We start from the raw sequence: 27,620 nt of genomic DNA, 5'->3' as shown, positions 1-27,620 counted from the left end.
CATCCCAACCATTTCCTTGGGAGAAGATTACAGCTCAAGTCTGTTGAACTTTATTGCCTTGGGCCTCATGACAGTCTTCAGAAACATGCAAAGCATTTCTGTTAAAGAAATTCAGATGTGCTGGGACATAGATGACATTCTTGAACATAGCAGTGTCCTAAGGGGGTAAAGAATAGTCAAGCGGGAAAAGATAAACAGTTTTTGCTCTGTCCCTGGATTATTTTATAAGATTTATGGAAATGATGGAGGCCTACATGATACCATATAGGAAAAAGGCGCAGGGTTCTCTATGTGGCCTGACCATATCTTAAGATAAAATCTAAATGTGATTCCAGCATAATGACTTAGCTTCAAAATCATCTTCCTGTTTGTGTGGGGTAGGTGTTAGGGTACAAGGCCCTGTGGATGCAAGGTAAGCACTGAAGTCATCTTTCATTCAGTTGGTTTTATTATTCACAGAGATTGTCTCTCTTCTTCTCCACTCCTGTCTCCTGGCATGTGTGTGCCTGAAAGAAAGACATAACTAAAATAGTTCCAGCACTTAACCCCATTTATAGCTGAAACTCTTTTTAATCTAAAGCCAAAGATCATTTGGTCCAATTTAATATCTATACAACAGGTATCCAGATTCCAGCACAAATCCTCATAGAGCTAGCATAAACAACATGGCTGCCCTCATGTCTTTGCCTTTTTATTTCTGGATCTTCATGTGTGGAGGGGAGGGGGTGTATGTGGGGATGGGCTGAAGCTAGGATCCATGTCTAGGAGAAAACATGTGCTATTTGTCTCTCTGCATCTGTGTCATCTCACTTAATATTTTTCAGTTCCATCAATTTTCTTGCAAATTTCATAATTTTATTTTTCCTCATGGCCAAATTGTGTGTGTGTGTGTGTGTGTGTGTGTGTGACCATTTTAGGCTAATTACTTTTCTTTATTGTTGAGAACAGAGTAGTGATAAATTTGCAAGTGTCTGTGGGTATGGAATACTTTGGGTATAAACCTAGGAGTATAGCTAAGTCTTAATGGTAGTTCTGTTCTTTGTTCTGTTTTGAGAAACCTGGAGGCTGATTTCCATAGTGGTTTACTAGTTTACATTTAATAATGGTGTCTCTTTCCCTGCATCCTTTCCAGGATCCTTTCCGGCATTTGTTATTTACTTGATAATAACCATTTTAACTAGGATGAGATGGAATCTCAAGTTTTAATTTGCATTTTTCTAATGGCTGTGGATGTTGAATACTTTTTAAAATACTTCATATGTTTGTTTCTTTTATCTATGTGTATGTCTGAACATCAGAACAGGGTATTGAGTCCCATGGCACTACAGTTATAGCCAATTGTTAAGCCTCCATGTGGTTGCTGGGAATTGAACTCAGAACCTCTGGAAGAGCAGCCAGTGCTCTTAACTGCTGAGCCATCTCTCCAGCACCTACCCCCCAATGTCTTAACCCATCTTTTGTAAACTGTCTCTTCTGATCCTTGCTCTGTTTGAGAGTTTGGTTTTGGTATTTTAATTATTCTGGTTATCTATACAGTCTAAATATGAACCTCCTGTCCAAAATAAGGCTGGCAAAAGTTTTCTACTGTCCTATGGACAGTTCATTTTTCTGATCGTTTTCTTTCCTATTAAAACTTCTAAATTTCATGTAATCCATTTTTCAGTTCTTGTAGTTATTTTCTTTGCTACTTTTCTATTAAACTGTACCTATATCTTCTTGTTGTTGTTGTTGTTGTTCTTGTTCTTGTTTTTACTTTATGTGAGTAATGTTTTGCCAGTATGTATGCATGTGTACCATGTGGGTACCTGTACCCACAGAGGCCATAATAGAGCTTCAGATGCCCTGCAGCCCTGTAACTGTACTAATTAGTATAACTCTACAAACGTCCATTTATATGATGACTCAAGGTCTATCCGTGTTACAGCGTATGTCAGAAGTACCTTCCTTTTTAAGGCAGAATAATATTCTATTGTGTGTGTATATATATATACATATATATATATATATATATATATACATACATATATATATGCCACATGTACTTATCATATATTCCTATATATTTTACATATTTAGATATAAAAATACCAGTGCTATCTATCTTCTTTTTTCTAAAAGATGTACTTATTTTTATTTGCTGTGTTTCACCTGAATGTATCTTGAGTGTACCAGATCTATTCAGTGGTAGAGGAGGTCAGAAGATGGGGTTGGATTGGCTGTAACTAGAGTTACAGAGAGCTGTGAGCCACATGTGGGTGCTGGGAACCAAACCCAGGACTATTAACCACTGAGCCATCTCTCCAGCTCCAGTTCTTATCTTTGGTTCTTTGAGTTCCTGTCACGATGTAAATAAGCTGGAACATACAGTAATTGCATATACATACATACATACATACATACATACATTCGTACATTTTTTATCTATGTGCTGTGCTTTCAAGTCCAACCAATACAGTAGTTCTGTCCTCCTTCCTTTTACCTGCCATATTGTTCTTCAGCAGTGTCACCATTTCATCTTTCCAGTCAGCGTTTTCTATTCTGCTCCCCAACAACACAGTTTTCTTATATAGCACTGAGGAAGAAAATGGTACTGTTAATGAGTTGTAAAACACACTGCAGTGTAAGAAATAGTAAAGCATGCGGGGGAAATAGGCTCAGTGAGATATACTGGGTATTGAAAATCCCCTCTGAAGTCTCTGTGTATGAAAAGCCCTTTTAACACAGACTCTAAGGTAAAGTAGCCGCGCCTCAGTACGTAAAGCGTAACAGTCCCGACCTCCCCAGGGCGTTTACGCTGTGTTTTTAAATGAGTGCACTTCAGAAACAATATCTTTCCTGAATTTACCCAACTATGCCCTAATGACAACTTGGAATAAAATGAAAAAATTTCACAGGACAGTAGTGCAAACCTTTTGTGATTCTGATATGTATCCTAATGAGCTTCGTTTGCCTTTGTTTCCTTTAAGGATTGTTCAAGTTTAGAAGAATATAACATCGCTGCAGCATTACTCCCCCTGACCAGTGCTTTCTATAGGGTAAGTTTGTTTGGTCTGTATATAAACATATAATTTACATGTGTGTATTCTGTTTGATTTTTCATGGCATTATGTGACTCTGCCCATAATTATATTTACTGTGGTCCAGCCAGCGTTACTCTCCTTACAGAGCTTGAAACTCTGGTCCAGATCAGTTTATGGGTGGGTTCACCCTGGTACAGAAAGCCCACCTATGTTACTAGTAGACACTTAATGGATCCATAGTGACAGAACATAGAATTTACTGGAAACTTTCTGGACTGTTCAACATGAAGTTTATACTTCATTATAGCTGTTGTTCATGCCATCGTATAAAATATTAGCACTTTCTATAACATGTTATTTTGCATGCTCATGTATATTTAGGGTTAGGTGAGTGAGCAGGTGAATTTCTGCCGTGGTGTGCAGAGGAAAGTGTGCAGGGATTGAATCTCTATTCTTCCACCATGTCAGTTCTGAGGGTTGGACTCAGGTTGTAAAGCTTGGGGGTAAGCAACTTTACCCACTGAGCCATCTTGCCAGCCCTAGCTCTTACAGCAAACAAATCTATCGTGTTGTCTTTATTATTTCTTTTTTGTAAAGATCCACATTCTGAATAAGACAATTAGTACTTCTTTCTAAAATAAGCAAAAGGACTAGACTGTGGCAACATCTGACTTAATACTGAGCTATCTGCACAGTAAGCTTCAGGAGGCAGCAAGCTAACAAGGTCACTGTCATACTTAATAGTAAATACTTAACACTGTGGGTTACATCTATGGCTTTGCTTTAGTAGGGTTAGTTAGTTTTCAAGTTTTCAGTAGGAACCTGAAGCTATATCAGTCATTTGAAAAGGAAAAGTTGTGTGGTTTTGGTTTTGTTTGGGGTTAGCTGAGGCAAGATCTATGTATTTTGTAACCCTACCTGATCCTATCTGACCTTGAACTAACTATGTAGACCAGGCTAGTCTCAAACTCACGAGATCTGCTTGCTTCTTCCTACCAGGTGCTGGTATTAAAGGCATACAGTACTACACCTAGCTCAAGGGAGTTATGATGCAAGGAACTATTAATAATTACTAAAATAAAGAGAATTCTAAAGAATAAAGAGAATGATGCAGGAATAGAATACAAGGAGCAGCTACTACCTCGAGGGCTAAATCTTAATATCCTGTAAAGAAGTAAACTTAGAAGAGGACTTCTCCTTAGACAGTCTTGTTAGGGAGAGACAGCTGTGGTCACTGGCAGCATAAGATGCAGCCAGCAAGCTGACATGTGGAAACTACCCGCTGAGTGCTGGCAAGACTTGCTTGGATTACTCTGCACCTTGGCTAGTGGCTCTTTATATTAATCTCGATCTGCTGCAAGTAGCAGCAGGTGAGAGATGCATTGATTACGTCTCAGGTGAGGGGTGAGAGATGCATTGATTTATGATACAGCAATGTCATTAGGAGTCTGTTAATACTGTTTCCGTTTCGTATAATAATGATAGTAGGTCCCCTCCCCCCCCATGTGGCCTATGACTTGTCTAGCAACAGGTTATGGATTTCATCTAGTGGGACAGTAATTCTAATCAGAAAGTAGTTAGTTACTTTCTTTTAAAAAATATTTTAATAAGTCCTTTTTTCCTCTTAATGTAATAAAACTTTCCTAGAGAGTCTGGAGAGATTGCTCAGTAGTTAAGAGCACTGGCTGATCTTCCAAGGGGCCCGAGTTCAAATCCCAGCACCTACATAGCAATTCACAACTGTCTTTTAACTCCAGTTCCAGGGGATCTGACATCCTCTCACACACAACAGACATGCAAGCAAAACAAGTAAAAAATAAATAAATAAATTCTTTTTTATTTAAAAAAAAAAAAACCCTTACTCCTTTAATTTCAGCACTTGGAAGGCAGAGGCAGGCAGATCTCTGTGAATTCCAGACCAGCCTGGTTTACAGAGCAAGTTCTGGAACAGCCAAGGCTACACAGAGAAACCCTGTCTCAAAAAACAACAACAACAGCAACAACAAAAATTACTCCTTGAAAACAAACTTTATTGAGCATCTCAACATATAAAATTACTATATCAAACAATGTGCAAGCTGCATCATTGATAGTATGATAGCATAGCCTCTAGAAACTTGATAGTCTTACTAATACAATAGTGATTTAAAGTAGTCTGCTACACAATACCACCAAGCCATCAGAATTTTTAAACAAATATATTATATATGCATGGTTAGAACATTCAAATAGGGGAGCTTGTGAGATAGCTCAGTTGTAAAGGTGGTTGCCACCAAGCCAGATGACCTGAGTCCAATCCCTGACACCTACATGGAGAAGGACAGAACCTACTCTTGCAAGTAGTCCTTTGACTAACATAAATACACCCTTACACACAAGTATACATACATGAACACACACCAACCAAATAAATAAATGTAAAATAACTTTTAAAAATGAAATTCAGATATTATTAAAAAGTATGAAATGTCTTTTTCCTGGTTTTATTCCATTTTCCCAAAACAGTTTCTTTCTTTGAAAGAAAAACGGCATTACTGACCATTTATCAGGCCTTCTTCTCATTATTTTTCTTTTTGAAGTAAAAGCACAGAGACAGAGGCTGATCACTTCATGATCTCCAAGGCAGAGGCCATGATGATTTCATTTATTGTTGTATATATAAATAAAAAAATTACCAAGAAAGTAAAAAACTGTAAAATTGTACAGAAACACACCTAAGGCTGCCAGGGTACACAGACCCACGTTGTGTATAGCAGAGATGTCTCTCTTGCCATGTGTTTCAGATGACATCATTGAGCTCGTGCTTTCAATAAACCCACTTGCCTACTGTCCCTGATAGAGTCCAGTGTGTCTGTGCCCTGATTTAATTTGATAAGTTTGTAAATGGCCGTGTTTTGTTAGCATAAATAAGTTATCTATCATTTTATGCCTTGTGATTGTGTGGTACAGATGGTATTTGTTACCCTAATGAGTTCAGAGTGTCTAGCCTCTGGTTGTTAACGCCTGGAACAAAGAGAGTAAAGTTGCTGCTCTGTATATAGTGACAAATCAGGCAGACGACAGCCTGCTGGCTACCATCTAGAGTTAGGACTCTTCTCTCACCCCAAGAGGAAACCGCATACCCAAGCCCAGACAGCGGTGCATCTACGTTCTGTTCAGCATGCTTTGGACATTTCACATGAGTGAAGTTATATACTATGTATTCTTGTATGTGTGTATGTGTACATGTGTATGTTGGGTCCATGTGCATACAAGTGTACTCGATCGTTGAGACTAGATGACAGTCTCAGGTATTTTCACTGGTCACTCCCCATTCTAGTTTTTGAGACAAGAGTCTCTCACTAGACCTGAAAATTACACATTTTGCTTGACTAGCTGCCCATCAAGCTCCAGGCACGCCAACTAGATCCTTATGCTTGTACAGTGAGTGATTTATCAACTGAGTTGTCTCCCCTGCCTTTCAATATGTTCTTTTGTGTCTGGCTTCCTTCCCTAAAACCCATGCTATTAACTGGCTATCTTTAGATCTCTTAATTTTGAAATAAAAATATTTTCAGGTGCATTTTATCATATATACAGTGCCTGCCAAGAGTTGAGAATAGAAGGATCATTCGTGTGTGTGTGTGTGTGTGTGTGTGTGTGTGTGTACATGTGTATATGTATGTATGTAAGTTCTACTGTGTTTTCATGCCAAGTACTGTTATCCCTTACAAAAGTCTGTTTACTAATACAACAGTGTAAAGAGAAGCCCAGAGGAAGGTGATAGGAAGGAGAGCTGGTGTTTAATGAATTCTACTGCACTTAGCCTTTCAGTCCCTGGCCCACTGCAGTGGAGTATCATTCTAGGTTGACAGAAGAGGGTATGATTCAGAAAGACTCCCTTGCCTAGGATCAGATTTAAACTGTGTTGTGTGATTCCAAAGCTCAAGTGTTGTTTTTATTGTTTTTGTTTTATTGATCTTAACTCTAATAGTGTTTTCCAAATGAATCACGATTTGTGCAGGCATAATTCTGAGAATCTTTTGGGGGTTTTGACTAGAAATACTGAGTTGGCATCACTCTTAACCCCGCGCTCCCCCAGCCATTTTCATGGTCATGTCCAGCAAGGATATTTCGTTAATCTTCGAACAAGGACAGGAAATGCTGTTATAATTTCAACAACTGTTATATAATATTATTTATAAGTCTCTAATCTATGAAAATTTTTAACAAAAAGTGTACTAAGTGTTCAGAACATGAAATACTTTGTGTGTTTCTGCTTGAATACTGACTGACCTTGACTCTGGTTAATACAGACAGTAGTTGTCCTACTGTAAAATTATTGTCTGTAAGTAACTGCTGAAATCCAAATAAACCTTTTTTCATCGTATTAAGATTGTTTCAATAAATAATATAAATTGTTTCTACAGTATTATAAAGAATAGACATTTCATCAGTCGTTAATTTTAATTGGTAAGAGACTACAACATAGGAAAAGAATTTTTTTTCTCCCAACTTCATAGTCCAGATATATATTTCATTCCCTATAACAGATCTCAAAGGATCTGTTTTTGGAAGAAATGAAAAAGGATAAGGAGGGTGTGAATTAAGGTCTTCTTGTATCATTTTTCTACTACAAAATAAATTCCTTAAAAATAGCTGGAAAATGGTTGAGAGTGAAAAGAGCCATCAGCACTTACTGAATCTGCTTTGGTCCAGACACAATATATCTTTATTACAGCAAATATACTTCTGGCAGCACAGAAATTTAGAATGGCTGGAAAGTTTATTCCCTCTTTCATTTCCCCTGGCTTTTTGTACTGGCTACAAAATAAAGTCATCTGAAAGAAGGGACTCTCAACCGTGAAAGTGCCTCCATGAATTCTGACTGTAGGCAAGCCTGTAGGGCATTTTCTTAACTAGTGATTGATAGGGGAGGGCCAAGTCCATTGTGGGTGGTGCCATCCCTAGGCTTGGTCTAGAAAGCAGACTGAACAAGCCCTGAGGAACAAGCCAGTGAGCAGCACCCCTCCATGGCCTTGGCATTAGTTCCTGCCACCAGGTTCCTGACCAGTTTAAATTCGTGTCTTGACTTTCTTTGATTTTGGACTATGGATGTGGAAGTACAAGCCAAATAAACCCTTTCTTACCCAAGATGCTTTGGTCATGGTGTTTCATCACAGTAATAGTAACCCTAACTATGACATTATTTAAGACAGTTAGAATACCTCTCTTCTTTTATAGCACCAACCCCCACCCCCTGTGTCTTACTTTCTCTTTCAAGTTTTGAAGAACTTCTGTTTTTCTTAGTACTCCTAAGAAACTATGAATTATAATTAACTCAGAACTAACATTTTTAAGATTAGTTCATGTCCACTATTTAAACTAATGATTTAAAATGTTATGGAGTAATTTATATAAAGTAAAAATGATACCCATGATTGTGTTTTCTAGTGGATAGTTAACAGAATTTTTAATATTCTTGAATTTATATATTTTAATTAATGATCTTCTTTTTTTAAGTTGGATTATGTCTTGGTTACTTTCTCATTGCTGTGATCAAATACCCTGACAAAAGCAATTTGAGGGAGAGAGGACTTATTTGGGCTTGTAGTTGCATAGGAATATAGTCCATGGTGGTGGGGGAGGTATGGTAGCAGAAACTGAAGGGTGGCTAGTCACATAGCAGGTATACACAGGAAGTACAGCAGGAGCAGGATGTGGAGTCAGGCTATAAAGCAGGAAAGCCTGCCTCCAACAACCCACTTTCTCCAGCAAGGCTCTTCTTCCTAAGGGTTCCTCAGCCTTTCCAATTTGACCACCAGCTGGGGACTCAGTATTCAAACATATGAGCCTATGGTAGACATTTCAACCCTCAGCAAACTGTTTTTATGAACTGTTTCACTTTTCTGTTCTTTCCTATAATAGCCAAAGGTTCAGAAAATAAAACAAAACAACTAAAACCATGGTAGTACCTATCAACTCAGTAGAACTGCTACTCCATCTGAGTGTTGGACTCCAACAGTTCTTACTGACTCTGTGCTGAGCTTTGCTGCTGCTAATAAACCAATAATGAACAAGGATTGTAAACAACTGCCGAGACTGCAGAGAAGGGCAGGCATGGCTCAGCAAAAGAGTGCTTGCCTCCCATGCCTAAAACTGGAATTTTAGCCCCATTGCAAGGGTGGAAATGTAAAAAAGGGAAGGCAAGATGTATGTATCGAGATCTTCGCAGTCCTCTGGGTGCTCCTGAAAAAGTCTCCTCCCCTCTCATTCATTCTCACTCTTTCTCACATTCATATTCTCCATTCTCCCCTCCCATTTTCTCTTGTAAAAGTATTTTTTATTCACCTGATCTAAGTACAATCTTGGAGGCTTATTGCCTCCATTCGCTAACCCAGGCCTAGTCCTGGAAGCTCTTAGCCTCCATACAATCTTATCTAGGCCTAGAATGTTTACAGCCTCTGAGACTTACTGCGGAGTAAGCTCACCCTTCCTAGTTCTTACTGAGCTCTGGCTGGCTGATCAGCTCAGCTGTTCTAGCTCAAACTCCTCGCCAAGCTGACTGATGCAAGCTGGCGTTGCTCTCTCGGCCTCTCCTGAAATGCTCTGCTTGGCCTCGTACTAACTTTGGCAATATGTTCTAATCTTCTGGCTCCTTCTCTCTTCAACCTGTCCCTGTAAAACTCTCCCAGTAAAACTGCCTCTTTCCCCTTTTCCTTCTCTTTGCTGTTCTCTCTTCAGTAGCTCTCTTTTCTTCCTCTTACTATGAGAGTTGGGCATATCCTATTCTGCCCAATCTTTCTCTGATTCTCACTTTGTTCACCATTCAATTAGATGTCACTTTCAAATATGGTTGCTTCCTTCTACAAACTTAACTTTACTTTCATTGTTTGGGACTAAAGATGTGTACTAAGGGTATGTCTTTATTCCGGCCAGAGGGATTAAAGGTGTGTGCTAAGGGCTGAGCCACACCACAACTAGAAACAGGTATTTTCAGTAAATAACACAATCTCAGAATTCACAGTGTAATCAAATAGCCTGTAACATTTTCTCTCTCTCTCCCTCCCTCCCTGTTTCTCCCACTCTCCTCCTCTCTCATCTCTCCTCCTACCTTCTTCCCTCTCTCCCTCCCACTCCCCAACTTCCCTATCCAACTCCCCATCCTATTGACTCACTACTGAAAGGTCATCTGTTGATTGTTTGAACTAAAAACAAACAAAATATTTAATTAACTCCCTGGAAGGTAAATGTGAAATGTTTGTGTTTAAAAATGGAAGGTCACTAAATGTGTGACACTTAGGGACAGAAAGAATCTGTAGTCAGTCTTCTCTGCTCTTCTAGTGTTCGTCAACATAATGAAAACTCAAATGCTTAAAGGAACCAGAAAAGTAATACCAGTAATTGAAGAAACTATACCCAACTAAAGAATATTCTATGTTAAAAGAACAGCTACTGTTTATAAAGTTCTAGTCACATAGCTAGAAAAAAAAAATGTGGGCACAGGGCCAACAAACTGCTTGGTAGATAGAGGTGTCTGCTGCTAATTCTAAAGACCTGCTTTTAATTCCCAGAACCCACAAGGTAGAAGGAAAAAACTGACACAGGCAAATTGCCCTCTGACCTCCAAAGGATGCTACCATAAGAGGAACAATTCGAACACAATGTTGGCAGATTATCAGCTTTTCAGAGGACCAAAGAGTCTGAGCATAGTGCCTTAGTTAGGGTTTCTATTGCTGAGATAAAATGGCATGGCCAAAATCAACTTGGGGAGGAAAGGGTTATATTTCCATTTACAGTTCTACATCATACTCTATCACTGAGGAGAGTCAGGCAGGGCCCAGAAGTCACACAGAACAGAAACCTGGGGGCAAGAACGTTGATGCAGAGGCCATAGAAGACCACCTGCCCAGGGGAGCCACCATCCATAATGGGTTGGACCTTCTCAAAGCAATCAGATTACGCCTTATTTATAATAGCCAGAAGCTGGAAAGAACCCAGATGTCCCTCAACAGAGGAATGGATACAAAAATGTGGTACATTTACACAATGGAGTACTACTCAGTTATTAGAAACAATGAATTTATGAAATTCTTAGGCAAATGGATGGATCTGGAGGATATCATCCTGAGTGAAGTAACCCAATCACAAAAGAAGTCATTAGATATGCACTCACTGATAAGTGGATATTAGCCCAGAAACTTAGAATACCCAAGATACAATTTACAAAACACAAGAAAATCAAGAAGAAGGAAGACCAATGTGTGGATACTTCGTTCCTCCTTAGAATAGGGATCAAAATACCAATGAAAGGAGTTACAGAGACAAAGTTTGGAGCTGAGATGAAAGGATGGATCATCCAGAGACTGCCCTACCTGGGGATCCATCCCATAATCAGCCACCAAACGCAGACACCATCGCATACGCCAGCAAGATTTTGCTGAAAGAACCCTGATGTAGCTGTCTCTTGTGAGGCTATGCCAGTGCCTGGCAAATACAGAAGTGGATGCTCACAGTCATCTATAGGATGGAACACAGGGCCCCCAATGGAGGAGCTAGAGAAAGTACCCAAGGAGCTGAAGGGGTCTGCAACCCTATAGGTGGAACAACAATATGAACTAACCAGTACCCCCAGAGCTCGTGTCTCTAGCTACATATGTAGCAGAAGATGGCCTAGTCGGCCATCATTGGGAAGAGAAGCCCCTTGGTCTTGCAAACTTTATATGCCTCAGTACAGGGGAACGCCAGGGCCAAGAAGTGGGAGTGGGTGGGTAGGGTAGCAGTGTTGGGGGAGGGTATAGGGGACTTTTGGGATAGCATTTGAAATGTAAATGAAGAAAATATCTAATAAAAATTGAAAAAAAGTAATTGATTTAAAACAAAATAATAAAAAAAAGAAAAGAAAAGAAAAGATACCACAGACTTGCAAACTGGCAAATCCTATGTAGGCATTTCCTTAGTTGAGTGTCCCTCTCCCATACATCTCTAACTTATGTCAAGTTGATAGTCAACTAGCCAATGCAGTTGTGCATACTTGCAGTACTCAGGAAGTACGGGTAGGAGAATCAAGTTATAGTCTGTTGTGGGCTAAATATGAGCAAGACTATCTCAAAAGAAAATCTACTGCCAGAGATTTTTTAATTGGTTAATAATAATAAAATTCAAAACAAAATACCTATAAGCTACCAACTTACAGCTTGGGCTTCATGGACCTATAGAAAAAACAAATAGAATTTGCATTTTAAAAAATGATTTATTTATTTATTTATTTATTATGTGTAAGTACACTGTCGATGTCTTCAGACACACCAGAAGAGGGCATCAGATCTCATTACAGATGGTTGTGAGCCACCATGTGGTTGCTGAGATTTGAACTCAGGACCTCTGGAAGAGCAGTCAGTGTTCTTAACCACTGAGCCATCTCTTCAACCGAATTTGCATTTTTTAAATTTATTTTATGTATGTGTATACACTGTCACTGTCTTCAGACACACCAGAGGAGGGCATCGGATCCCATTACAGATGGCTGTGAACCCCATGTGGTTGCTGGGAATTGAACTCAGGATCTTGGGAAGAGCAGCCAGTGCTCTTAACCACTGAGCTATCTCTCCAGCTCAAATTTGCATACTTATAACATTAGAGAGAGAGATCTAATTTAAAATATAAGTTTAAGAAACTTCTATAGGCATACCTAGGACAGAAAAGAGAGGGATACAGGCCAGAAACGTGGAGAACTCTGTAGAAAAACATGGAGGAAAGCCAAATAGTGATGCAGCGTACAGGAGAGCCAAGTTGTTGAGGGTCAGGCAGCACAGTGCCTACTTGGAATAGCAGTCAAACAAAAGTTATCAATTTGATTGCTTTTTAATATATTATGTGGCACAATTAAAAATCCACTGAAAATGGTGAAAAAGAAAGTACAGTTCTGTGTCAAAACCACATACTAATTTATTCCACAGTAGCATGGAATTTGATTTATTCTGTTGGTTTCTCCAAGTATCTCTTCTTTTTAGAAGACTATGGCAGATTAGAGAAGTGTTTGACAATAAGAACAGTGCAGACGGACTGGAGAGATGGCTCAGTGGTTAACAGCACTGACTGCTCTTCCAGAGGTCCTGAGTTCAGCAACCACATGGTGGCTCACAACCATCTGTAATGGGATCCGATGCCCTCTTCTGGTGTGTCTGAACACAGCTGCAGTGTACTCACATACATAAAACAAATCTTTAAAAAAGAACAACAACAACAGCAACAGTGCAGTCTTCTTCCTGATTCTGAGTTGGGGGAGGGGAGTTGTGGAGAAGTTGAAGTCTGCCCTTCCCCCTTGCAGAGAACTTCCTAACCCAGCCCACTTCTTTGTTTCTCTTACAGATATTGATCTTAAACATGAGGTTTTGTTTTCAGCAAAGCTAGATAATGAAATCCCTAAGAGTCTGCCATTCATGTTTGTTTGAATGTTGACAATATTGGACAGGCTTCATCTTTAAAAAGCATCCCCTCTACAGCATGGGGAAGGGGGTACTGAGATTTTAGAATTCAAAAAGTAACTTACAACAGTTTACTTTGCAAATATAAATTTAAAATTCTTAAAGATAGGTTAATGACTGCTAGGAACTAAGCGAATTGTTGATTTTTAAGCCACCAAGTCTTGGCAGTTTTTTCATGCAACAGTAGATAAATATAAATCCTAGTGCATAGTAAATGGGATGGAAACATTAGGCAAAACTGTTAACTGGCATTGTGTGTGAGTCTTTGAAACCAGGCTGTGCTACCCAGGTTGCATCGTGGGTACACTTGGTATCGTTAGCCTCTCACTGAAGTGCAACTTAAGAAACCCTGTAGTCTTAAGACTGCCATCGAGGGGACTGGAGTGAAGCTTGCAGGTGAAGAGCACTTGCTGCCTTTGCAGAGGTCCCAAGCTCAGTTCGCAGCACCTACATGGCTTCTCACGGATTAACTCAGGTTGCAGGGGACCTTAGACCCTCTTCAGACCTCTGGAGGCACTGTACACACATGGTAAAAATGCATACATCCAGGCAAAACTCATAAACACATAAAAAATATGAATCGTAAAAAACAATACCATCAATCCCAAATCTCTTTTGTTAACCAGTTGTTAGTTGTCAGTGGCATCTGTACGAGGCAGATACATTAGGGCACATCTCTGAGAGACAGCTACAAAGAAGTTGTAGATTCCTGGTTCTTTGAATTAATTTTGAAAATCATACTTGTAATCCAATCCATTGTTTAAAATGTAATTTAAAAAATGGAATTCTACAGCAAGACACTTGGATATGTCCTTTTAAGGTAACAGCAGTCTACTCACTCATCAGATGCGGAAATGTATGATGACAAAGGTGATTTGAAACCATGCCTAGAATGCCCAGAATGCCATGGCGAGGAGTTCAGACTAATATTATCCTCTAGTCTCTAAGGAGTATGCAGTACTCAGCTGTCAGAAACTTACAGCAAGGAGCTAAGGAGGCTTGAGAGATTGAGGGGCCCGTAGTGAGCTAGCACAAAAGGCAGTTTAGAGAGAAAGGCTGGAAGGCACTAAGAACTGCTAACTGAATGCTTGAGACCAGAGAATGCAAATGAGTGAAGCAAAGGGAAGGAAGAACAGGCTTCCTGTGTGCAGGACAGCCACTGGTCAGTCCTAGCAGCTGCAGCCTTGCATGCAGGAATGGTGTCAGCACATCTTTTGTTTTGTTTTCAAGAAAATTATAAATTTGAACAGTACATAAAATTTCTTCTTTTGATTTAACTAAAAAAATTAAAATCGTGGACAAGGAGATTCAGTAGGTAAAATACCTGATGGGTTAAAAACAAGGAACAAATTTCAAATTTTCAACAGCCATGAGAGCCAGGCTTGGAGATGTAGGCCTATTACCCCAGCCCTGTAGGTGTAGAGACTTGTAGGTCCTGGAGGATTACTAGTTAGCTAGCCTAAAGGAAACAATGAGTCCCAGGTTCAGTGTGAGACCCTGTTTCAAAATATGAAGTAGAAAAAGATAGCAAAAGAAGGTGTCCAAAGTCATCCTCTGGTTTCTACATAAATGGTAAGAGTCAATTTCTGCTTTCCTCTCTGTCATAAACTCACACTCTCTCATCAACCTCTTAAATAACCAAAACAAAATGTGCAGCTACATTCAGCTGATACGATGTTAGCTTCACAGCCTCTCACTTTTAACTCTGACTATAAATTCTTATGGTGTATTATAGTAGGTCTGGTGGTTTGAATTGAGAATGTTACCATAGGCTCCTATATTTCAATACTTAGTCCCCAGGGTGGCCTTGTTGGATTGGTGTCATCACTGAGGTGGGCTTTGAGGCTTCAAAACTTCATACAACTTCCAGTTGGATCTATCTCTCTGACTTGTGGTTGTTCTCTTAATGTGTAAGCTATCAGCTACTGCTCCAAGGTTATGCCTGCTGCCATGCTTCCTGCCATGATGATCGTAGCCCAACCCTCCAAAATTGTAAGCAAGCCCCTAATAAGCTCTTATCTTTTGTAAGTTGCCTTAGTCATGGCGTCTCTTCACAGAAATAGCAATGGAACGAAGATATAAGTGGAAAGCCCTAAAATGGGAACTAGATGTGAATTTGAATTCCAGCTTATTCTGAAATCTTAAACAAATGTCTGGGATTGTGATCAGTAAAGACAGAAGCGGGTGGTAAACATAAAGCGCCCGTTAGAGTGGCAGGCACGTAGTAAGTGAACAGTGAATTCTGGGGGGATGAAGAACAGGATGGACTTCAGCTGCAAACTGAATGTTACTTCCCCAGTCTCTGCATGTGCATGCAAGTACAGAAGAGATGCAGTTCCTAGGCTCATAGAGCTTAGCCAGAGTTCCACAATCAGGCCAGCGTTCACAACTACTATCCTGTACTTCCTGTTATGGATCTGTAGTCTCCATTGCTATCTATAATTCTAGCTAGAGCAAGAAGCAAGTCTTCCATTTACTGACTTTCACTCCACGAAACATGTAAGCAAAATAAACATGCTCATCTAAAGATACATACATAAATGTATACACATAAATATATGTGTGTATTTAGTGCCATTGAATGAACCTAAGACCTCACACATGCTTGCCAAGCATTCCGAGCAAAATACCTTTACAGATCTGTGTAAATGGGTTTTATATTGTACATAATCAATACTAATTACTGCCCTTCACAATGCTAAAATGCCTTTTCATCCAGATTAACAATGAGAGAGAACGTTCTCTGTGAATTAGCTAAATTCTCCCAATAGGATATTTTTTTTTCTGTATTTTTCTGTGCCCTTCCACCTCCTTGGAGCCCTCAGTAGTTCTGGTCCTTGTTCTGGTCATCACTTGACTGCTTGATACTTACATTGATTTTTCAGTGGCCTATAATATATTCATTAGGGCATGGACTATTGGTCGTATGATGGAAATTAGAATGTTTTGAGGTCCTTGCAGCATGCTATAACGGGAAAATTCAGAACTCATGACTATCTTTATAAGTAACAAAAGCTGATTTTATCAACTGTTTACCCCTAAAACAAACTTGTAAATAGATTATTCTTCTAGTTTAGTTTTGCTTAGGCAGCACTCTTTCCTTTATACTAGTCAGCATTGTTGACATTTTTGAGAAGTCATAGACTTCATAGGGCTCTGTGGAGGAGCTGCTGAATTACAGAAGAAATTATTGCAACAGGAAGTGAATTATGTGCTATTATAAACACTCAGTGACTCAACAGATTCCCTTTCTATCTGAAGTACAAGTGTTTTGTTTTTAATTTTTCTAGCTTTATAGTTGTCCTTGTGGTCACAGATAGATTTTTCAGTGATTTTTAAGAGATGTAAAGAGAAACCACATTCAAAGAAGGTTTTGAGTATGGGGGTAATGAAAGCAGTCAACAGAATGCTGTAGTGTTGATGGTGAAGGATTGCAATGAAGAAGCCAGAGAACATCTGCAGTGCCTGGGAGAAACTGGTCTGTTTTCTTATACTCTTGGATGATATTTCCAGCTAATAAAACTAGATTTAGAATTGTAATCTTAGAAAGAAACCTGAAAATATGTTACTAATATTGGAGTTTTGTCTGTTGCTAAATTATGTACCTGAAGGTCTAGGCCTACAAGTGAATTTTCACATTTACCAGCTTTTGTTGTGCAAACTTTGTACCTTAATTTAAAACTATTGCTTAAATAAAATTGGCTGCAGCCATTTATAGGAGGAATTAGAGGTAGGTGGGTTTTGCGTTACCTGGTTGGGGTGAAGGAGAAGTGAAAGGAGAACCATGAGGAGGGAGAAAAAGGTGGAAAGAGGAGGAAGCCACCATAGGGGAAGGAATCATGGAAACGTAGCCATGAGGGCTAGCTAACTGGAGTAAGAGCTGCCCAGATGGAGCATGGCAAATTATAACTCAGGGTTATTGGTGGGAAAGAGTATTCTAATAGCCTAGAGGGTAGATATCTGCCCAGCTCTAGTGCTGACTAAGGCTTATTATAAATATAAAATTTGTGTGTTTTATCTGTGAACTGAATGATCAAAGCAGGGTAGAAGCTCCAGACTGACATTAAATACTTATACACCTAATCTCTTAGAAGTTGGCAAGTTGTCTGTGTATCTCTGATATTTGCAGGCAGCAATAGAATTGAGATAGGCATTTCTGAAGATGGATATCTGTAAATAATAAAATGTCCAGGGCTTGATAGTTTAGCTCATTAGTATGGTACAAGTTTCAAATTAATGACATCCCAACACCCACATCAGGCAGCTCAGAGCCACCCATAACTCCCAACTCCAGGTGTTCCAGCCCCCTCTTGTGGCCTCAACAGGCATCTGTACTCACATGCTTATACCCATGTACTCACATGCTTATACCCATGTACTCACATGCTTATACCCATGTACTCACATGCTTATACCCATGTACTCACATGCTTATACCCATACTCAGACACACATTGGATGGGTGAGGAAGTATAGAATAAAGCATTGGAAATTTGAAGAAGACAGAATCAATATTATAAAAATAACGATATTAGCAAAAGCAGTCTACAAATTTAGTATAATCACCATCAAAATTCTACTGACATTCTTCACAGAATTAGCAGAAAAAAATCTGTAAATTCATCTGTAAGCATAAAAGACCATGAATAGCCAAAGCAATCCTAAGGAGAAAGAGCAATGCTAGTGATACCACAATATCTGATCTCAAAATATACTAGGAGCCATAGTAGCAACAACAGTCACTGGCACAAATCGGACACAAACCTGTGAAGTAGGATAGAGGACCCAGAAGTAAACACAGACAACGACAGTCACTTAATTTTAAACAAAGCTGTAAAAAATGATATTGAGAAAAGGTTCTTTAACATTTAGTACTGTAAGAACTGGGTATCTACTTATCAAAGAATGAGACTATCCCTATCATGATGCACAAAAATCAATTCAAAACAGGATGAAAGAGTTTAATGCAAGACTTGGAAACTTAGAAGATGCTAAAGGAAAACAACGTTAAAAAAAGATATTCCCAAGATATAGGCATAAGTGGGGAGTCCATTAGGAAATAATCCCAAGAAATGACAAATGAAATTTAAATGAAGTTCAGAAGCCTCTTTACAATAAAGAAAACATCAAGAGAATGAAAGATGCCTGTAGAGGCAGGGAAAGGCCTTGCCAGCTAGCTATACATCAAACAGAGACTTTACATCTAATAGAGAGAGAGAGAATTTCTAAAATTAAATACCAAGAAAAGTAAATCATCTAATCAGTAACTGAGCTAATGAACTTCAGACACTTCTGAAAAGAATACAAATAATCAACAAGTATTTGAGAATGTATGCAACATCTGTATCCATTAAAGAAATGCAAAATATAATTGCTTTAAGATTCCATCTTACCCATTTGTAAAATGGCTATCACAAAGAAAACACGACAGCAGAAATTGACATGAATGTAGGGAAAGAGAAGTCCTTAGTCACTGTGGTTAGAAATATAAGCTTCTCGGGGCTGGAGAGATGGCTCCATAGTTAAGTCTCTTTCTTCTATAGAAACCTGGGCTCCCCAATGGAGGATCTAGAGAAAGTACCCAAGGAGCTGAAGGGGTCTGCAACCCTATAGGTAGAACAACAATATGAACTAATCAGTACCCCCAGAGCTCCTGTCTCTAGCTGCATATGTGGCAGAAGATGGCCTAGTCAGCCATCATTGAGAAGAGAGGCCCCTTGGTCTTGCAAACTTTATATGCCCCAGTACAGGGAACACCAGGGCCAAGAAGGGGAGTGAGTAGGTAGGGGAGCAGGGCAGGGGGAGGGTATGGGGGACTTTTGGGATAGCATTTGAAATGCAAATGAAGAAAATATCTAATAAAAAAAATAAAAAGAAACCTGGGCTCAGTTCCCTTCATCTGTATGGTAGTTCACAACCATAACTCAAGTTCCTTGAGATCTGATGACCTCTACAAGTACCAGACACATACATACAGCAATCAGACACTCACACACATAAACAAAATTAAGTGGGCATACTTTAGAGATACTTGAACATCCGGTATTTATTACAGAACTACTCACAATAGCTGGAAATGGAACCAGTCTCAATGAAGAAAATGTGATATATATGATGGACATTTTCAGCCATAAAAAAAAATAAATTCAAAAAGGCTCTTTCCTATTTAATCCAATTTTTCTCACTCACTCGCTCTCTCTCCCTCTTTCTCTCTCTCCCTTCCCTCATCCATCCCCCCTCTCTCCATCTCTCTCTTCCTCTTCTGTATCTACAGACACTCCCTTCCTCGTTCTCTTCTCTTTCTCTTTCTCTTTCCCCTCCCCTTCCCCATGATGACTCCCCTGGCCTCAGTCCTTGGAGCCAGTGAACTCAGCTTCTCAGTAAACCTGCCTTTAACATTTGGGAGGGAGGAGAGAGGGATGGAGGGAGGAACGAAGGAAAAGGGGGGGGGGGCAAAGGAAGGAACGAAGGAAGAAGTTAGACTCAACGACAAATACATTTCTCCATATGTATGTGTCTGTAGGTCATGAAACCAGAAAGAGGATCCTGAGGGGATGGAAGAGCTATTAAGGGAAGAAGTAGGAAACAGCAATGGGAGAGACAGAGACAGAGACAGAGACAGAGACAGAGAGAGAGAGAGAGAGAGAGAGAGAGAGAGAGAGAGAGAGCGCCCAGCTCCAGTTCAGTGCCTCAGTTTTCTCATGTTCCTGAAATAAGAAGTCGTACCGTGTGTCAGTGGGTCGTGAGACTGCTTTGAGTACTGAATGAATAAATATAGTAAGGAAATCCTCAGCACCTTAGATTGTCCTACATTATTCTCAAAGATCATTACCTGTCTGTGACATCGGACCTGCCAACTAGCCTCTTCCCTGAAACGGGCTTCCTTTCAACTGCCCTAAGTGGAGCTATGAGCCAATTCTAGCCACACAGGCTTTAGACAGTTCTGCACACTCACATAACTCCAGATCATCTCCTCAGATGATTTGTGTCCATGTATGTGAGTTTGAGTTGGGCCTGCTGTCTGAGTACCACAAGTCTATTCTCCACATCCTGTCTCATGCTGGGTCTACAAAGCTCTTTTGAATGCTTTGTAGAAAATGAATGGCATTGCTTAAGCTAGTAACTTTGGGGCTGTTTTTTCTAGATAAGGAAGGAAGTCAACACGTTCTTAAATATCTTACAAAATTGGATGACAAATATAACTTGTATAATTATAAGAAGTATTATGAAATGTAAATATTTGTCCCAAAGTTGAAGGGTAAAAGAGATGTCATTTGACAAGTATTCTCTATCACCACCCTGTCACCTCAGAAAAGTCACTAAGACCAGTTTGGGAAACTTTCCTGGAAAACATTTGCTTCAAACCAAAGATATGACTAGAGTAAGAGACAGTTTTGTCCATGGTCACTCATTTTCTCAGTTCACTAAACTTATGCCCCTGTCACTAGTTACACTGAACCTGAAACCCTAAAAAGTCTCACTACATCTCTTCCCTATAATTAAAGTTCCATCTTGTAGAATATGATAATTTTTGTGTCTCAAGGGAAGCATAGTCAGTTGTGATAGAGCAGACCTCCGCCTGTGACACACCTTTATGTGAAGCAGGAGGCTCGTGAGTTTGAAGCCTGCCTGGCAAGGTTATAGTAAATTCTAGAACATCTGAGACCCTGTTGTTTAGTTGATAGCTAGGTAGGTAGGTGGGTCGGTCAGTCGGTCCACATCATTTCTATGTTACTTGGACAAATATGTTCTCACTGAGTCTCAGATGGACAATGAAAGCATCCAGTATTCCTTCTACCCAATTTCTGCCAAGTTCTTTTATAGTCGCTAGTTGAAGCAATAACAATATGTAGGCAGAAAAGGTCCCACTGCCCTCTGCTGGTTCTGTGAACATGCCTGTCCATCAACGAAGTGTCCAAACCAACAAAGACACATACCCCTCCTCACAATTGAACATAGCATGAAATCACCAAGAAAAAAAGGTGTATTTCATGCTCAGAAAATGTAATATGTTAAGTACTTGGGAATTAGTAGTTTTTGTTTGCTTGTTTGTTTTTCAAGACAGGGTTTCTCCATGCAACAGTACTAACTGTCCTGGAATTCGCTATATAGACCAGACCGGCCTCAAACTCACAGAGATCTTCCTGTCTCTGCCTCCTGAGTGCTGGGATTAAAATCATGTGCCATCCCACTGAATTAATGATTTCTTAATGTATAGCTTAATCGGCTGCTACAGCTATATGTTGACTATCTTGTCACCACAAACCTTCCCTTAAGAATGCCGTAGTTGTCACTAGTGAACAGGCTCTGGCTCTTCCTCTGGCCCTTTTCATTCTGCTTTGCACCATTCTTCTGCCTTTGAATATATAATGTCATTTTGTTACAAAGATTTTTTAAAGTTTTACATATTTATTTAGTTTACAAATAAACAGAGAAATTATTCCAGTGGATATGTGATCAGGAAAAGAACTATGTAGCATGACTGAGCGTAGTGCTTAAGGGGAAAGGCAAGGCTTCTTTACACTGTCATAGTCAGGAAGAACCTCCCTAGCCTCTCTAAGAGACTGACAAAGACAGCTCGGGTTTTTAACTCATCTCTATTAATATCATGTTAAGACTCTAGACCATTTATAGCTGCTGTGGCTTACATTGTGCTACATTTGTAAGAAATGGCTCTACCTTGGGTTATACTCAAGGGAAAAGCAACTTATATTCTGTTTTGGGGGGAGGGAGTAAGGCAGGGTATCTCTACATATCCCTGGCTGTCCTGAAGTTCACTCTGTAGACCAAGCTGACTGAACTCAGAAATCCACCTGCCTCTGCCTCCCAAATGCTGAAATTAAAGGCGTGCACCATTACACCCAGCTCAGAATTATGCTTCATCTTATTTGAATTTTATGCTTTTACAATCTCTTTCAGACACATATAGCATGTTTTCACCCATACAAAATCTAAAACGATCATATATTTATATATGGAAGCCGAGGGGGGCCATTTGGGGAGAGGAAGGGACAGGGAGTAACAAGTAAGTATGATGAGCAAGCTGCAGTGGTATAAAAATAACCCGGGAATAAACATTCTCACTCTGCATAGGACTCTGAGCTGTTACTGAAATAAAGATCTAAAATATGGAGGAGATAATATATAATCCAGTCATTGGATAGCTATAGGCAAAGAATAGAAAAACCCCGTGATTCAGTGTTGTTCCGGCTGACACAGCTAGCTGAACCACACACATTGTGTCCATCACTTCCTATGGAAGACAGCATCTGAAGGGAGCAAATGAGGCATCGTGAAAACCAAACGTGACCTTCCCCTTTTTCTGCCTCATGGCCAGCGTCTATTTATAGCCACCTTAGAGAAGGGCCTGTAGTGATAGCTAGTCACCCCCGAGGCAGTTCACAACACAGAGATTCTTGCAGGCAAAATCACAGTCATGCTGCTTGTAAGTGTGTAAGGCTGAATTTCACGGTATACTGGTGCTTGCTCCAGCTTTAGGGTTGGTATGCCCTAGATCAAGAGGGAAATTGCATCAAGCATAGCATCCTACTGCTAGCTTACCTAGAACACAGCCCTAAAAATGAACTTTTTCTGCATAATTATATATGTAAAACCTTAACAGTAATAATCTTTAGTATTGAACATTTCAGAACATAACTCAGCTTACTAAATTGCTTAAAAAGAAAACTTATCAGAAACTGTACTTCTAATCACACACACACACACAAAAACAGATTAATTCAATTACAGAAGGTTAAATGGACCACATTTTTTTTCTCTTTTCTGTAATGTTAGCCAGTATTTGCTAAGAGGTGGCGAATTATACCCCCTAGCCAGAAATAGTTGTGCGCATGTCTAATCTCAGTACTCATAAGGCTAAGGCAAGAAGATTCTGGGTTAACCTGGGCACGATAGGAAGACCCTGTCCGAAAAATTAATTAAAATTCTCACACCAGTAAGATGGATCAATAAAGATGTTTGCCAGCAAGCCTGAAAACTTAAATTTGATCCTCAGAATCCACATGATAGAAGGAGAGAACCTATTCTGTAGGTTGTCCTCTGGTTTCTGAACACAGGCTATAGCATGCATATGCATGGTGCACGCACACACAAATACGTACATAGACAAAACAAATGTAAAAAATATAAATCAAATAAGAGAAATTTTGTATTATTAGAATTTTTATTTTATTTATTTATTTTTGATTTTTCAAGACAAGGTTTCCCTGTATAGCACTGGCTGTCCTGGAACTCACTCTGTAGACCAGGCTGGCCTTGAACTCAGAAATCCACCTGCCTCTGCCTCCCAAGTGCTGGGATTAAAGGCGTGCGCCACCACTGCCTGGACATATTATTAGAATTTTATGTTTAGATTATATTGGGTTTTAGCATGCATTCCAGTTATAACTGTACACCACCTTGTTCACACCAGAGTAGTACATATTTCTGGTATATTCTATAAGTCATAGAACTATATTAATTCTACAATTAATATTATAACCACTGTTAAAATGCTCATTTGGGTAGGGAAAGTAACTAAAACTTGAAAGAATGTAATACAGAGACTGCAGTTGAACATGAATACAGTGCTGATTACCAAGCCTTTAAATAAATCTTTTATCACCTCTGCAATTAACTGTAGCACCTGTGACCTTCTGAACTGTTGTAATCTGCCATCATTGTACTGATAAATATTACGTGCTCTCGTAGAAACTTGCCCCTGGAGTCAGCCAGTTTGCCTACACCTGTGTACAGGACCACCCCATTTGGACAAATCAGCAGTTTTGGGAGACAACTTTTTACAATGCAGTACAGGAGCAGGTTCGCTCCCTGTATCTCTCAGCAAAGGACGACAATCATATCCCACATCTGAAGCAGAAGGTAAGAGAAGAACTGAACAGTACACGTGTGTGCTTAGGATTGACTTGAAGGAAGCTCAGGCAGATGTTCCGAGGCCAAAGGGATTCTACCCACTTGATTACTGAGTGTTAGGGCGGGCAGCCCATGGTGAGCATCTTTCTTCCTTTGATTCTGGCACTATATTTTTCCATAATGACTCATACTAAAGTTCTTTAGCACTAGAATTGTTAAATGTTAATGAGAAATTCTTGTAAACAATTGGAGAAAGTTGAATAGAAAAAAGACATACCTAAAATAATTCCAGGTATAAGTCTCTAACTGCTTACTTCCTTGAAGAAATGCCAACTTTAGCTCAGATTAGATTGGTTTTACCTACCATGCACAAGGCCCTGAGTTCAGTTCCCAGCATTAGAAGAAAGAAAAAAAAGAAAAGTGAGGTCAGCTGACTATGAAGATAAATGTAAAGTTCAGTAGTCCTGTTCAGAAACGCATCAGCAATAATGTAAGTCCTCCTTTAGGATTATTCTGTATGCTGTATATAATATATATGCAGCATTGCTTTGTATACATGCATTTAAATATCAAGAAAATTAAAATTAAAATACTCTAAATCTTAAATGCCATTGACTAGCTCTCTGTTCTTAGACTAACTAGTCACATTACCCCATTTCCTCATTTGTAAAATATGTAGATGTCATTACTGTAAGATTTTCCAAATACCTAATAAATAAATAAAAAAAAAAGATTTTCCTATCTGATATGTATAAGGCTTATAAAGAGTTCTTGGCAATATTAAGTAGTAAGTATTAAAATCATTCTCATGAAGTGAACTTAAAGCAACCTAAAAGACTCAGTGTTGACTCACTTGAGAGTGAACTGCTGATTTTGGGGAGTTCATCACTGCAGATTCTGTCCATCATCTTCTTCTTGAACTTATTTCTAAAGTGTGGATTATCCTAGGCATCTGAGGAAAGCTACATAGTCATAACTGCATCATCTTAAACATATTCTGGTTTCTTATTAAGGAGAAAAATAAAAATTTTGATAGCAAATAACATTGACACATTTGATCATTATTGCTCAAATTTAATTAATATTCAGAGTTGTTGTTGCTGTTGTTGTTGTTGTTGTTGTTGTTGTTGTTGTAACACTAAATGTACCACTTAAGGTATAACTTGTAACTGATGCAGAGACTGTTGGACTGGGGCCTCACTCAGACTGTTACTGGGCCTTTGCTGAGTTCTAACCAGCTGTGATTGCTGGCATTGATATATCTGCAAAGCATTCATACAGCAAGTGTGTCACAGCTGCTGTATCCCCATCTCTGAGCCCTGGGTTAGATACAATATGTTTTAGAGCTCCATGGCTAGATAAAATACTTATGCATATGTGTGTTGCTATTAACAATTATCTCTTCTCTCTTCTCACAGTTACCTACATATTTCTGTATATTATGTTTTACAAGGAGATTTATCAATACTTTTTGTGTCCTTGATCATTCCATTTCCTCTCAAGAGCAGGAGAGAAAAAACAATACTTTTAGCAGCTGCTACTGAAGTGTCCTACAAGGGCATTCATGGGGAGTCTTGTAATTTTTGTAACTAGCAGCTTCAAAGAGGTAAAACCACAGAGTCAACTAAGTGTGAACATGGTGAGATGCTAGAGAGAGAAACCTACATCTGTATTTTGCTGTTTCTTTGGGTTTGTCATGTGGTGCCAACGAAGGTATGCGGGCCAGGGAAACAACTCCAGTGTGCTGTATGGTTGTTATGCTGAGTTTCACCTCTGCTGATACAGGTACTTAACAGATGTTTCCCATCATTTCCAAGAGAGTCAGCCTGACATGCTGACGCACACTAGTAATCCCTGTGCTTGAGAGGTAAGGGCAGGATCAAGAGTTCACAGTCATTTCAGCTATACAGCAAATTCAAGATGAGGCCCTTTATCACAATAAAAAAAAGAAAGCCATTTTCCTGATCTTTACATGTTTTCTTGATATTTTCCTTTAAAATGGTATATACTGATAAAATATACTAAAAGATACCGAATATTCCAAGAGAAACCCTGCATTTAGGACATGGACAGCTTTCAGCCCCTTCCATGTCTGTGGAGCAAACAGAGAGTGATGGTTTGTTGGCTTTATTTTCTGGGATAAGCTTCCCGATGGCCAGCATCAGGAGAAGACAGCCATGGACTTGGCAGCCGAGCAGCTTCGCCTATGGCCTACCCTGAGCAAGTCAACTCAGCAGGAGCTGGTGCAGCACGAGGAGAGCACCGTCTTCAGCCAGGCCATTCACTTTGCAAACCTCATGGTTAACCTGCTCGTTCCACTCGACACGAGTAAAAACAAGCTGCTTCGAGCATCCGCTCCAGGAGACTGGGAAAGTGGGAGCAACAGCATCGTCACAAACAGGTACTGAGATGGAGCACACAGCTCCTCTCTTATATCTCCACAGCAGCATAGCAAATGGTGCTGTACTGTTTTCCCCATTTCTAACTGCTCAGCCCTTCTGTTTTAAAAAAGAAAAAAACAGCCAACTTACCTTCATCCTATTTAATCTGCCCCCCACACTTACACCTCTACACCTCTGCACCTCTGCACCCCTGCACCTCTGCACCCCTGCACCTCTGCACCCCTGCACCCCTACACCTCTGCACCCCTGCACCTCTGCATGCACTTCTACACCTCTACACCTCTGCACCCCTGCACCTCTGCACCTCTACACCCCTGCACCCCTACACCCCTGCACCCCTGCACCTCTGCACCTCTACACCTCTACACCTCTGCACCCCTGCACCCCTGCACCTCTGCACCTCTACACCTCTACACCTCTGCACCCCTACACCTCTGCACCTCTACACCTCTGCACCTCTACACCTCTGCACCTCTGCACCTCTACACCTCTGCACCCCTGCATCCCTGCACCCCTACACCTCTGCACCTCTACACCTCTGCACCCCTGCACCTCTGTACCTCTACACCTCTGCACCTCTACACCTCTGCACCTCTACACCTCTACACCTCTGCACCCCTGCACCTCTACACCTCTACATCCCTGCACCTCTGCACCTCTGCACCCCTGAACCCCTGCATCCCTGAACCCCTACACCTCTGCACCTCTACACCTCTGCACCTCTACACCTCTGCACCTCTACACCTCTGCACCCCTGTACCTCTACACCTCTGCACCTCTACACCTCTGCACCTCTACACCTCTGCACCTCTACACCTCTGCACCTCTGCACCCCTGCACCTCTGCACCTCTACACCTCT

General features: G+C 40.0%; 1 protein-coding gene across 9 annotated transcripts in view; it reads left to right on the top strand.

The window, feature by feature from the left end:
• Sbf2 (SET binding factor 2) overlaps positions 1-27,620 on the top strand; it is a 306,924-nt gene that overhangs the window by 212,604 nt on the left and 66,700 nt on the right. For all 9 annotated transcript variants that reach the window (XR_001785572.2, XM_006507927.3, XM_006507926.2 and 6 more), the window contains exons 17-19: positions 2,967-3,035; positions 24,197-24,367; positions 26,503-26,759. Coding sequence is in view for 8 of the 9 variants with exons in the window: in XM_006507927.3 (XP_006507990.1) it covers positions 2,967-3,035; positions 24,197-24,367; positions 26,503-26,759 (497 nt within the window). In the remaining variant the exon portion in view is untranslated. The remainder of the gene's footprint in view (positions 1-2,966; positions 3,036-24,196; positions 24,368-26,502; positions 26,760-27,620) is intronic.

The sequence above is a fragment of the Mus musculus genome, chromosome 7 (genome assembly GCF_000001635.26).
Source record: "Mus musculus strain C57BL/6J chromosome 7, GRCm38.p6 C57BL/6J".
NCBI classification, from domain to species: Eukaryota; Metazoa; Chordata; class Mammalia; order Rodentia; family Muridae; genus Mus; species Mus musculus.
The sequence above is the reverse complement of the archived record's forward strand: the minus strand, read 5'-3'. Positions and strand labels throughout refer to the sequence as shown.